Consider the following 12,076-nt stretch of genomic DNA (forward strand, 5'->3'; position numbering starts at 1 on the left):
GCCCGAACACTCTCAACTGGCTCCTTTAGATGCGAAGGAGTAGCAGCTCTACTCCGAGCCCCCTCCGGATGAGCTCCTTACCCTCCTTATCTCTGAGGCTGAGCTTAGACACCCTGCGGCCGTTTCTCTTCCGGTCACTACCCAAAGCTCATGACCACAGGTGAGGTTTGGAACGTAGATCGACTGGTAAATCGAAAGCTTTGCCTTCTGGCTCAGCTCCTTCTTCAGCACGACAGTCCGGTACAACACCCGCATTACTGCTGATGCTGCACCAACCCGTCTGTCAATCTCACGATCCACTGTACCCTCACTCATGAAGAAGACCCCACATACTTGAACTCCTTCACGTGAGGCAGAGGCTCACTTTCTCAAAAAAACAAACAGAATAAAAAAACTTTGTAACTTTCTGTGAATGAATAAAAGCAGCCAGAGTAACTTGGGCGATGTTGTCTTTTCCAGCTGACTCACCTGCGCTTGAGCTGCTGCTGGTTCTCTGAGACTCAATCAGTCCTTTAATTGAGCGGCTGTGCTGATTACAGCTCTAAAAGAGATTAAGAGGCTCTGTCCGTCTACGGTTTGATTCTGCTCTCTTCAAAGCTGTTCCTCCTCACCGCAGTTTGGGCTGCAGATGGATGCAGATAGTTCCCCACATTTACTTAACCTCAGACGGTCTCATTATTTCCTCAACTTCAGACAGACAGCGCAATCACAGCCCTGCTCGCAGTCCTGTACATCTGCTGATAACAAGCTCGGCTATTAGTTGTTGGAGAATTTCCTCTCTTTGTGTAATAATTGCTCACCAAATTGCAGTAGTCTAACGTAATCTTTTTTTCCATCCCCATGCAGTATAGCCCCTCGAGTAACAACAACACTCCCATCCAGGGCTTCTACATTTACTACCGGCCCACAGACAGCGACAACGACAGCGACTACAAAAGAGATGTGGTGGAAGGTGAGTGGAAATGCAAATATGAATCTTCCCGTGTCCGTGTTTCCGCTGCAGACTGACGCGTAGCTGGAGCAGATTGTTTGTCGACAGTGTGAGGGTAATGGATACTCAGCATCCAGAGTGGGCCGTGGTGAAGAGGGGCATTTGTGCTGTTTGATTTATGGAGAGTGCTGTCCCCGGCCGGCAGGACTTTCTGAAATCTGTTTTTAATAAATGGTTGCCAGAGCTGAAACATGAGCCGGAGCGGAGGAGAGGGGCTCAGGTTGCTGGGAGGAATGCTAACAGTGGAGCCTGGTACAGGAAGGGAAGGAGGGTCGGCCTTTCACTCCGCCCAGCTCTTTAACATGTGAACGTGTAGATTTCCACAAACTCCGCACCAGCAGCGACAAATGTCCTTACGGCGGGGTACAAGTTAGTGCTCTTTAAAGACGGAGGACTGAAATAGGCCGCATTCTGTTACATAATTACTCCTAAGTGTGATTTCACAACAGGTCAATGACTGTAATTAAATGTATAGTTTGTACCGTCACTAGAAAAAACACTTGTGTGCAACCTCAGCATCTAAATATTTTACAGCCAATAAGGTGAGCCAAAATTTCAGATTTAGACAAGTGCACCAGCCTTTGCCAGAAAAGACAAATTATCTGACATCAATATTTTTATACCTGCAAGTCCCCAAACTCTTTCTCTACTCTATCTATGGAAAAGGTCAGGGCATATAACAGAGGTTTAGGGCCTCTACAGTTGTGCTGAACAGAGCTGGCAAACACTATGGGAGTGTGACTCCGATCAAAGAGGATGAGCTTCCGTTTGCAATGTTTTATTAAGCAGATAAAGATACAAATAATAACACACATGAACAATCATAGTCTCCATTTACACTCCAATACACACACACAGTATAACACTATTGTCTAGGGCTACAATATTCCCCACAGTACAACACAGACAGCGACTTCAACTTTATTGTGTCCCTCAAGGGGCAGTTGGTTTTGCAGCAGAAAAGTCCAGAGATGCATAAGAACATAACAGTACTGTCAAGGGAGGGAGGGGATGCACCTGGGTACAGTGAGTCAGGAGATAACAACAGTAGGCACTGGTGAACACCCTTTCAAAATGACTAAGCTGGTAGCCACAAGAAAAAAACAGATTAAAAAACAATGGTGGAGTAAAATAGCTCGCAGCAGAATAAATAAATACACGTCACAATAGCTAGTAGCCTAGGCAATTAGTAACATCACAAAGTAAAACACATTTATATCAAAGTACATCAGATTTATTGGCTATGCATGAAAGTGGGCTAAACAAGAAGCACAATGATACCAACATGAGAGCATTTAAGCTAGCTATCATGACTCAGCAAAACATGCGCCTCTCAGAAATCAACTACAACAAAGACAGATTTACTAAAGAGTTATCAATGTAAGTTTATGAAATAAGGCCCAACGGTGAACAGAAATTCTGCTACTTACATCTGGAAAAGACTCACAACTTCCCCGAAGTAAAGAAGCTGAGATCGACAAGCTAGACTCACGTTTGTCTTAAAGGGCCGGCGACCCACCAACCAACTTTTGGCAAATGCACAACACCAGCAATTTAAGGCTGGAACACGTTACAATAACAACCAATAATGTTGAAAGTTATATTAAAGAAATATATTCTACCAAAGATAAGAAATATTATAAGATATATGTTGTAGCAAGATAATAATATTAATCTGCTAACTCCTACAACAAGGGGCTTTCCTAGAGGGCCAATAAAATACTTTGTTGTATATGAACATGTTTTTCTGCATTACCTTCTTTTTGTGCTTTTTGTAACTTATAATCTGACCAAATAACTAATCAATGTCATCTTCTAAACAAACCAGTTTTATCATGCTATAGTCACATTAAGATCTGTGCTCAGTAACAGCTGAGGTCCCCTGCTCTGCCTGCCTGCTGCAGTCACTTTCCCTTCAGATAATCTTCTTATGTCAAAGTTTAAAAGTGCACGCTTATTTGTGTTTCACTCTGACTTCCGCTTTTGTATTGATTCTGAGTAGATTAGGCCTCAGGAGCAGCTTTCTTTTATCGTTCCCATTCAAACAAGTTAACATCTACCTTTGGCCGGAGGTAACACACATGCTCTGATTTATTACACTTCATATCAAACAGAGCACAACAACAACAGCAGCTTGTTTCAGCCTCATTTGTTGGAAATGTAGCATTTCCCTGTCGGAGATTGTCGTCTCATCTGTGATTTCAGAGCACGTAGTAGTGTGATTGTGTGTGGTGAGGCAGCGTTGGTGTGTGTGTGTGTGTGTGTGTGAATACTGGAGGCGAGCCAGGACAAACATGAAGCTGCCATATATGGAGCTCGTCTAGAGTAAGGCAACTGTCTGGCCCTCGTGGGACTGACGGAGTAAGAGAGAAGGGTGGAGGGAGGGCTGAAGCAAAGAGAGAGAGGGTGGGGGTTAATGAAAGAGAGAGCATGAGAGAACATGACCTCCATAATGTGAGACATAAAGAGAAGGAGAGAAAGGAGGGATATACTGATTGTGACTCTACACAATGTGAGTCAACATCAGCCCAGGAAATGATTTCTCACCTTTGCCTTCCTTCTTTCCCCTCCTCCACCTCCTCCTCCTCAGGTGTAAGACAGTGGCACATGATTGGACACCTCCAGCCTGAAACCTCCTACGATATCAAGATGCAGTGCTTTAATGACGGGGGAGAGAGTGAATACAGCAACGTCATGATCTGCGAGACCAGAGGTAAGGAAACACAAAGAAATGAGTCACACAAAGCAAAGCTCCACCTTCATCAGCAGTCCGGGCATGTTCCTGCGAAGGCTGTAACTTTAATAACGGGTATGATCGCCATAATTACACAACATAAATGCACACAGTTTTATGAGACCAACAACAATGGTTGCATTTTATAGTTTGGCACCGTGTTATTTTTCTTTCTTGTTGCTGGCGGGTAAAAAGCTCATGTCCCCTCCTCCCTCTCTGCTGCAGCTCGTCAGTCCCCGGGGTCACCCAGCCAGCACCCCATCACCCCACCAGGCCCCCACCCACAGGAGCCTACCAGCCCACCTGGAGGACTGCTGTACCTGATTGTGGGCTGCGTTTTGGGAGTGATGGTGCTCATCCTGCTGGCTTTTATCGCCATGTGTCTGTGGAGGAATCGGCAGCAGAACAACATGCACAGTGAGTTTAGAGACGAACACAAAGCTAGTAAAGAAGCGTCATTGCTTGTTCCGCTGTGAAATTAGTGCCCCCACTTAATTTGCACCACCTGCACACCCACAAAGAGTTAACTCCACTTAAGTCTCATATTTAAAGACAGTTGGCCGATACAGCTCCTGCAGAATATTCCAACCGTTCATAGAGCAGATATGGATCCCACAGTGCTCACAAAGCGTTTGCCATTGTTGGATGGACTCTTTACCAGACCTGTAGGATCTGTAAATATTTGAGGTTTTGCAGCTTAAAGATTTTGGCACGAAGCTCGCGTTGAGTCACAGGTGCTCACTTTCTGTGATTTACTGGTGTTAAACATCATCGGAGTGAATTTAAGTCAGTGCTGATACATTAACTTGTTTGTAACTTGCTTGTGGTTTAGGTTAAGCTCACACAGTTTTGTACAAATCCTGTCTAGCTTAAAATAAGCCAAACTTCTCAACGTGCCGTGTTTAATATCGTCAAGACACAAAGTTCTGAACGTTTCCACATTAAAAAAGTTTAAAAGTTAGGATAACTATTGTATAGAACACTAAAATACCTGCAAAGATGAAATAATAAACTACTACAAATATGATAAAGACAGAAAAAGGCTTCAAACTAACTAATATTATTCCTTTAAATAGACTGGATCATCCCTCTCTCCTTACTATCCCACCTCTCTCTCCTGTAGAGTATGACCCTCCCGGCTACCTGTACCAGCCAGCGGAGATGAACGGCCATGTTCTCGAGTACACCACGCTGCCCGGCTCGAGCCGCATCAATGGGGGCGTCCACGGGGGCTACGGGCACAGCGGCCCCATGTTACCCCAAGGCTGCCATCACCTCCACCACAAACTCCCCAACGGCCTGGCGATGCTCAACGGCTCAGGCAGCCTGTTTTCTCCCGGCCACCCACACAGCCATGATGGCACCCTGCCCCACAGCACCCGGGACTGCGAGCACTCGCACCCACACCACCACCATAACGTGAGTGCTGCAGACTCCAAGACGTAGTCCAAAACTGGAGACGCCTTTTTTTTTATGTCCATGATATCCCACTGTGATGTTTGAATTTGCACCAGTTCATGTTTGTTTTGGCTAAATGTGGTGTTTGTGTTCTTGACAGGGAGGAGGCATGTACACAGCTCTCCCCCAAACAGAGTCGTCTGATTGTATGAGCTGTCAGAACCTCTGCAACAATAACAGGTAAGCGAAGGTGTTAATCTAATTTAGCATTGTGTTCTTGGATGTCTTTTGTTTTATTGTGCACCTCTTAAAATGTGTTTGAAGAAATCTGGGTATTGTTTTTATTTTAAATACTAGAGGAGGGTGTAATCAGAGATAAACTCAATGACCCAAACACTCTCTTAAAGTTAAACAATGTGTCCTATTATAACCTAAGACTCATTTTGTTTGACTGCATTCATATGTGTGCTTCCACAGCGAGAAGCACAACAAGTGTCAGGCGCATCATGGAATCTTGTTGAAACTGGTTAAAAAAATATATTTTTTTCCCTGTAAAAATCGAAGAAATATGAAAAAGATGAGCCCCATATTTCATGATATACAGCTGAGCAAAGGAGTTCACACACACACACACGCCCCCCCCTCCTGCTAGTCCTGTTTATGTACTTAAGGGTCCCCAGCATCACAGTTTACCCAGTGTGCACCCAGCCAGCAGACCTAATGAGCCCTGTGTTTATTTACCTCCGGCTGCTGGGAAAAGAGGGGGTGTGGTCACCCTCCAATCGTGCAGAGATAGAGGGAAGCTGAGTTCAGGGAAACGTGCCGAAGCGCGCAGCGTGCGACTGTCTGAGTTTGGGAACTTCACCGGAGAACAAAACCACAATGTGTCACAGTTATTTAAAAGCATTTAGACCGGACCTTTAATCTCCGGTTCAACTGTTGAAAACCGTTTTTACAGCTGTGCGAGGGAGCTCCGCTTGTGTTAGAGCTGTCATTGTTATGCACACTGTTGGGAGTATTAACACAAGGGTGTCTGTGTCTGGTGGATAAACCACAAATATCTGCAGAGAGGAAGAACCAGAGCGGTATGTGTAGCAGCACTGAGAGTCAGTCAGTGTCAGTGGGTGTGCATCAGCAGAATACGGCCGTCTTTATAAACAAGTGTGTAACTTTCTTTCCGTCTCGTGTGTCTCTAAACAGATGTTACAACAAGACCAACGGCACTTTCTCCAGCGGCACTCTGCCCTTAATGCACCGCGTGGCGCCGTGCCAGCAGGACGGGCTGGAGATGGTTCCTCTGGGGCAGGTTTCGTCGCAGTGCCACGGCCCGGACAGTCAGATGCACTGTGGTGACCAGGGGGCCGACGCTGGGTATCAAGCAGACGAGCACAGGGAGTCCTCGCCCTCGCAGCATTCCTGCTGTCTGGTGGGGAACAATGAAAACTGTCCAGCAGACAACACTGGTGAGACACATTTTTATTCTAAATACCAACAAAATGTTTCCTTGTCTTGTCTTTTTCTTTGCCCAACAGTTTTTTTTCTGCCTGTGCTTTAGCATTAGTAGATAATAGAAAAACCTTTGGACGAACTTTGGACGAAAAATATGCAGGGAAAAAATAATTAGTGATATTTAAAGGCTGCAATCGTTGGACAGAACCAGGCAGTTTCTCTAACTCTTTGCTAAGCTAAGCTAACCTCCTCCAGGCCATAGCATCATATTCACCCTATTGTTATTTAATCTTTTCATCGAACACTTGGCAAGAAAAGAAAATTAGCGTATTTCCCAAAAAGTCAAACTATTGTTTCAAGACATTAGAGCTGCAGAACAGATTCCCAGAGACTAAGTGAAAACAGTTTCCTCTCCTGCTTAAACACTGTTGTGAAATCAAACTCTGTTGCTTCTTCTTTGTCATGCTTTGCGAGTATGTTTTTATATCATTACCAATCATCATGTTGTATGCAGACAAACTATGCAGAGTCGCCACAAATTACACAGTGGGCCTCTCCAGAATCTGTTCCTGTCTTTTTTAATATGAAGTACAAACCAAAGACTCTCCTCTCTCTCCGTGTGTGCAGCCGAGGAGGAGCTGGAGTGCGTGGACACGGAGGGGCCTGTGGTGTGCTGGGAGAGTCTCGGCCTGCCAGACTTAGACTGTGACGAAAAGCCTGGGTGGATCTCCAGCAGCAGCCTGGCAGGAGAGCTGATCCAGCCCGGCCCGCAGGAGGTCTGAACGCAGCCCACACACACACACACACACACGCACGCACTCTCCTGCAGAGTGGAGGAGTTCAAACCAGGAAGAGAGACTGGACGAGAGACAGTGGTGGAGATATCGCAGAGGAAGGCGTGATGGGATGCTCAGAGACACTGCAAGTTACGGTGACGAGGACACGAAATGTTTGACGGACTGATCTGAGACGAGCGACGTGGGAAGAGAGAGCAAAGCCAGATGGAGCAGGAAACACTGCTCAGAGACAGACACTGTGTCCCACTGGAGGAAAGACTCTCACAAAAGATCAAAAACTCTTTAGATGACTTATTTATTTTTTGTAGTAGTAAAATATTATTTCATATGAATGTATCTGTTTTAAAGGAAAAAGTTTGTCTTTTATATTATTTATGCCTTTTGGATGAGAAATACTTTTTATTTTTTGTTGTGTTGTCCCTCTGTGTTCCACCCGAGTGTGGAGATTAGCAATTGTCTGTGTAAAGTTTTGTAATAATATAAAGAGAAGATATGGAAGAGTAAACAACAAACTATTTTCCACGTCTTTCCTCCCCTCCTTGGTGTGCAGCGCCCAGTGAATGATTGCCACAGTGAATTTCCCGGCCTGGATCCAAACCCATCGATATTTCTGGCAGGCCTTTGATGCGGTCTGTGATGGGCTGTTCCACTGCAGTGACCCCTGAACGGGGTGAACACTCCCTTCACTGTTCAGATTAAGGCTGCTGCGCTCTGCTTCAGTGAATACTTGATAGCTCATCACTTTACGTAGAACGCACTGTTGCTTTGAGAGCTCTGCTGACCTACTGGCCCCAATCTGTTAGACAAGAGGAGCAGTTATAATAAAGCAGGATTTTAAAATGTGAGCATGTTGAAACCGCTCTGCTAGTTACTGAAAACTTCCCCATCCTGTCTAAATATTTAGTCAGACTCATGAAGGTTATCTGACCAGGTGAAATTCTGAAGTCATGTACAAATCAGCCTCGGGAAGAAGAGTCATACATTTGAGCAAACGGCCCTCTTAGAAAAATGTGGTATTCTCGATATCAAGGATCTGTTCCCCTAATTAAAGGGCCAGTTCACCCATTTTCAACCTCAGTCCTATCATGCTATTATGGGGATCTAATGCCATTAGGGTAGGAATAAATGCAATGTTGCTCTGTGCCTTTGGAGGACGCTATCTGCTTCTCCAATGGTCCCTGGAAAACCTCCGCCAGAGTACGTAAAACGCTTCCTCTGGCAGAGGCCAGGAAGCTCACTAAACTACACTTCCTCATTCTAGGACGCCCGCCTCTGATGTCATGTCTCGTTCAAAATCGTCAGGTTTGAAATGTCGACTGCAGACCTGAAGATTTTTTAGACGATCCACCGGTATATTCTTGTCGTATTTCAGATTCTGTACCGCTCTGACTGCAGCGAAACGGTACTATCTCACTCCAGCGTCTCTCGCTGGGCCGTTCCTTTCAGAAGGAGGGGTGCAATGCATGCTGGGTGTTGTAGGAATGTAGAACGGGTGAAACCACGAGCTGTTTGTACAACTTTCTCCACAGCCAATTTCAAATATTATTGCTTCTATCGCTTACAGAGAACACCAGCTTTGACTGACGGTGGCTGTTTCCTCCTTTAGTAAAAAAAACATTTCTTTTGACCTAACCCTGATAAAGGAGATAGTTTAATTTATTTTACAGAAAACAATGTAGGATTATCAAGATGAAAAGTGGTGTTTTTTTATGGGCAGGAACAAAAGTTTTGAGTTTTTTAAGCTCTACAAACTATCACCTCCATTGTACTGTCAAATCTAAACTTTAATTTATAACACTATCTCCATTGTTTGGTACCAGAAGGGTTAAGTCGTAAAATATATTCTACTTGGGTGAAAAAACTCTTAGAGCAACACACAAATTGGGGTGGTTGTTAAAAATGGCCATCTGTCCCAGTTTAATTGCGTTACAATCCAGGATTTCTGGGAACTGCGGGTTGAATTGCCAGCTGGATCTGAGGACACATTGGACGGTGGTATGTCAGAAATAGCAGTGGAAGTGAGTCGCAGTGTGATGCTCCGGATGTGTGAGAATACAGCAGATAACTCATTCATAAAACCGATGTAATACGCTCCTCTCAGGTTTCAGCCAAACCCATTTTCGGAAGGCTTAAAACCCTCCGTCAGTTTTAAAATAATCTCCGTGCTGTGCTGGCTGATTGGAGTTGATGGGATTGCAAGCGGGCAGATGACAGGGCTGGCCGTGCTTCGCTGAGGATGACTGTGGTGCAGGCTTTCCATGCTTGGTGCCTGTCTGCCTGTGTTTCTGCCAGAGTCGGCTGCCAGTCCTCAGGCCCCGGCTCGCCTGGCATCTCTCCTCCCACTGATGCTATACGGGATATTCCTGGCACCCAGATTTACTCGCCTGCTGCTGAGGCGTGGCACTGCCTCTTCCGGCTGTTATTTTTAGTGTCGATTGAGAGTGGAGAACGGACTTGACTTAAACTTTCCCAGGAATCGCTTCCTTGAGATTTCCAGCCTTGAAACTTCCAAATGTTTTAGATGATTTGATTTTGCTTCCGAGGAGCAAATCCATCAGAACGAGTGAATCTCAGACCGTGATGATTGGAAGATCTTGCAATTCTCTACACAGGCTTCTTACGTTTCCTTTCTTCTTTTGTTTTATGTCAACGCAGAAGCTCGTCTTAGAGCCCGTTGCCCTCTTTTCTGCCATGAGGAGGGAAGAGGAGGGAAACAATGGTTAGGAAATGAAGCTGGAAACGAAAGAGAAATGGTCTTGGGAGGGAGAGGGGATGCTGACAGATGCAGGCTGGGCTGATGAGGAGAAGATAAGGGCAGGGTTGTCTCTAAATGAGCTGCTTCTCCATCTCCCACGTCTATCAGTCGGCACTCTCCCTCAGCCCTGCCCTGCACCCTCTACCCACGCAGCTACACCCCTTCATTAAGGAGCCCATGGGAACAAGAAAGCTCATTGTCCGCCTTGGAATTTCTGCCCCCTTGCTGCAGAGCCGACCTGTTAACGCCGGTCCCTCTCCCCTCCGCCCACCATTCTTCCTCTCTCTCCCCTCTCCAGCGCACCCTGAATGAATGCAATTCTTATGAATCGGGCAGTGTGTTGTTAACTCGTTGATTCAGCCCCGGGCGGTTTCATCCTTGAGATGTCACAAACCGCAAGTGAAGCATGTTGTGGTTGGATGAACTCCAACAGCATTCCAGTGGGACCTTGCAAAAGATGAGCTCATGTGCGTTATAAGACTATAATAATCTATATGTTCCTCTTAAGGATCCAGCTCGAGTCTTGATGCATGAAGATGCTGCACACCCAACACTCACACGCTGATCTAACACATGTAGCTGCACCTGTTGGACATAATTAGGAGGAAATCCTTTCTTGTCCGTTTCCCGGCTGCATCCGTTTAAAGTTCCCATTTTCTCCCAGTCAGCAGATTTCACAATTTCAGTGACATGGAGCTGCTCGGGATCATGAAATGAACCCGCTGACATGAGCTCACTTTCAGGATACATTCATGGTTTTCACATGAGTCAGTAAAAAATTCAGAAAGCCACACTTGCTGAAAAATATTCATTATTATTCACCACCCAGTCCAGGTTCTGTGCACAGATATGAGCAATGATATGTTTATTTTATGTGCATGAATTGTTTAAGAGAACACTTGTTTTATGTCCGTGGGTTTCTGTCGAGGTGTCTGTCAGTTCAAAGGAGCTCAAATGTTCCCCAGAAACGATTCAGGAATGAGCGTTATGTGTCGGCCAGCTCTGGATGTGCCACATCTCTCACTCTGCTGAAAGTGACAACACACAGTTAAATAACGAGCGCAGTCTGATGCTCTTAAAGAAAGAACAACACGGCAGGGTGGTGATTAGCATTAAGCAGAAACAGTAATGAATATTTATTTTAACAAAAAACAGTCTGGTCTAATGAACTGGCCGTCCAGATGGGTTTAATAACCAACACAACACAAAAGTATTTGAAATGGAAACCACAACCTGAGGTCCACACGGTGTCACGCTCCGTAAGTTTATATGGCTACAAAGATCGCAGGAGACAATAGCTCAGTCTCTCGCTGATCAAAGTGTTTCAGTGTGTCCAACAGCCCCGTCTGGTGCTAAAGAGCCTGTTCGGGCAAATGACAAAAAACATGATCTCCCACAGAACTCTTGTGGTATTTAAGCCAGCAGTTTGGGTTTTTTATTCCCACGCTTTGAGATACATGTCTCTGAGAAGGCTGCCCATACCTCAGTACATTTGAGCTGAGCGGGTTTTTATTTACTTACAGACAACAATATACAGCGATGTGTTTATCCAGAAACAGCCTCGATGTTACGCTGGAAGGAGAGTAAGCGGGACTTTTTTTTCTGAAGATATAAATCCAAAACTGGTGTTTGACTTACAGTGATGTTGGGGGACGGAATAAAAAGAGGAAATGGTTAAATGCAGCAGAAGCTAATTTAGTTCGGTTTAAAGCCCCTTCTATAAGCCAAGATGCAGAAATTATGGATCCACTACACTTCCCATAATGCAGCTCAACTGCTTTTTTTGTTGGGCTTGTAAACACCCCCATCTATCAGATTACTAGCACCGACTTTTTGCTAAAAAGTTTCTATGCACAAGCTGGCTCATCCACCGATGACAGCACAGGTAAAACTGGTGTTATATCTCCAGCAAGGACCAGTGTGTAAGGTAGACATTGAACATAATATAAATA

General features: G+C 45.1%; 1 protein-coding gene across 2 annotated transcripts in view; it reads left to right on the forward strand.

Moving 5' to 3' along the window:
* Positions 1-7,920, forward strand: part of cdon (cell adhesion associated, oncogene regulated) — a 31,248-nt gene extending 23,328 nt beyond the window's left edge. For both annotated transcript variants that reach the window (XM_069668404.1, XM_069668405.1), the window contains exons 13-19: positions 847-952; positions 3,582-3,704; positions 3,951-4,142; positions 4,849-5,144; positions 5,284-5,363; positions 6,324-6,586; positions 7,200-7,920. In XM_069668404.1, coding sequence (XP_069524505.1) covers positions 847-952; positions 3,582-3,704; positions 3,951-4,142; positions 4,849-5,144; positions 5,284-5,363; positions 6,324-6,586; positions 7,200-7,354 — 1,215 coding nt within the window. In that variant the 3' untranslated portion in view covers positions 7,355-7,920. The remainder of the gene's footprint in view (positions 1-846; positions 953-3,581; positions 3,705-3,950; positions 4,143-4,848; positions 5,145-5,283; positions 5,364-6,323; positions 6,587-7,199) is intronic.
* The last annotated feature ends 4,156 nt before the right edge of the window (positions 7,921-12,076 follow it).

The sequence above is a fragment of the Semicossyphus pulcher genome, unplaced genomic scaffold, assembly GCF_022749685.1.
Source record: "Semicossyphus pulcher isolate SPU_LCO1_2020_fin unplaced genomic scaffold, fSemPul1.0.p SCAF_19, whole genome shotgun sequence".
NCBI classification, from domain to species: domain Eukaryota; kingdom Metazoa; phylum Chordata; class Actinopteri; order Labriformes; family Labridae; genus Semicossyphus; species Semicossyphus pulcher.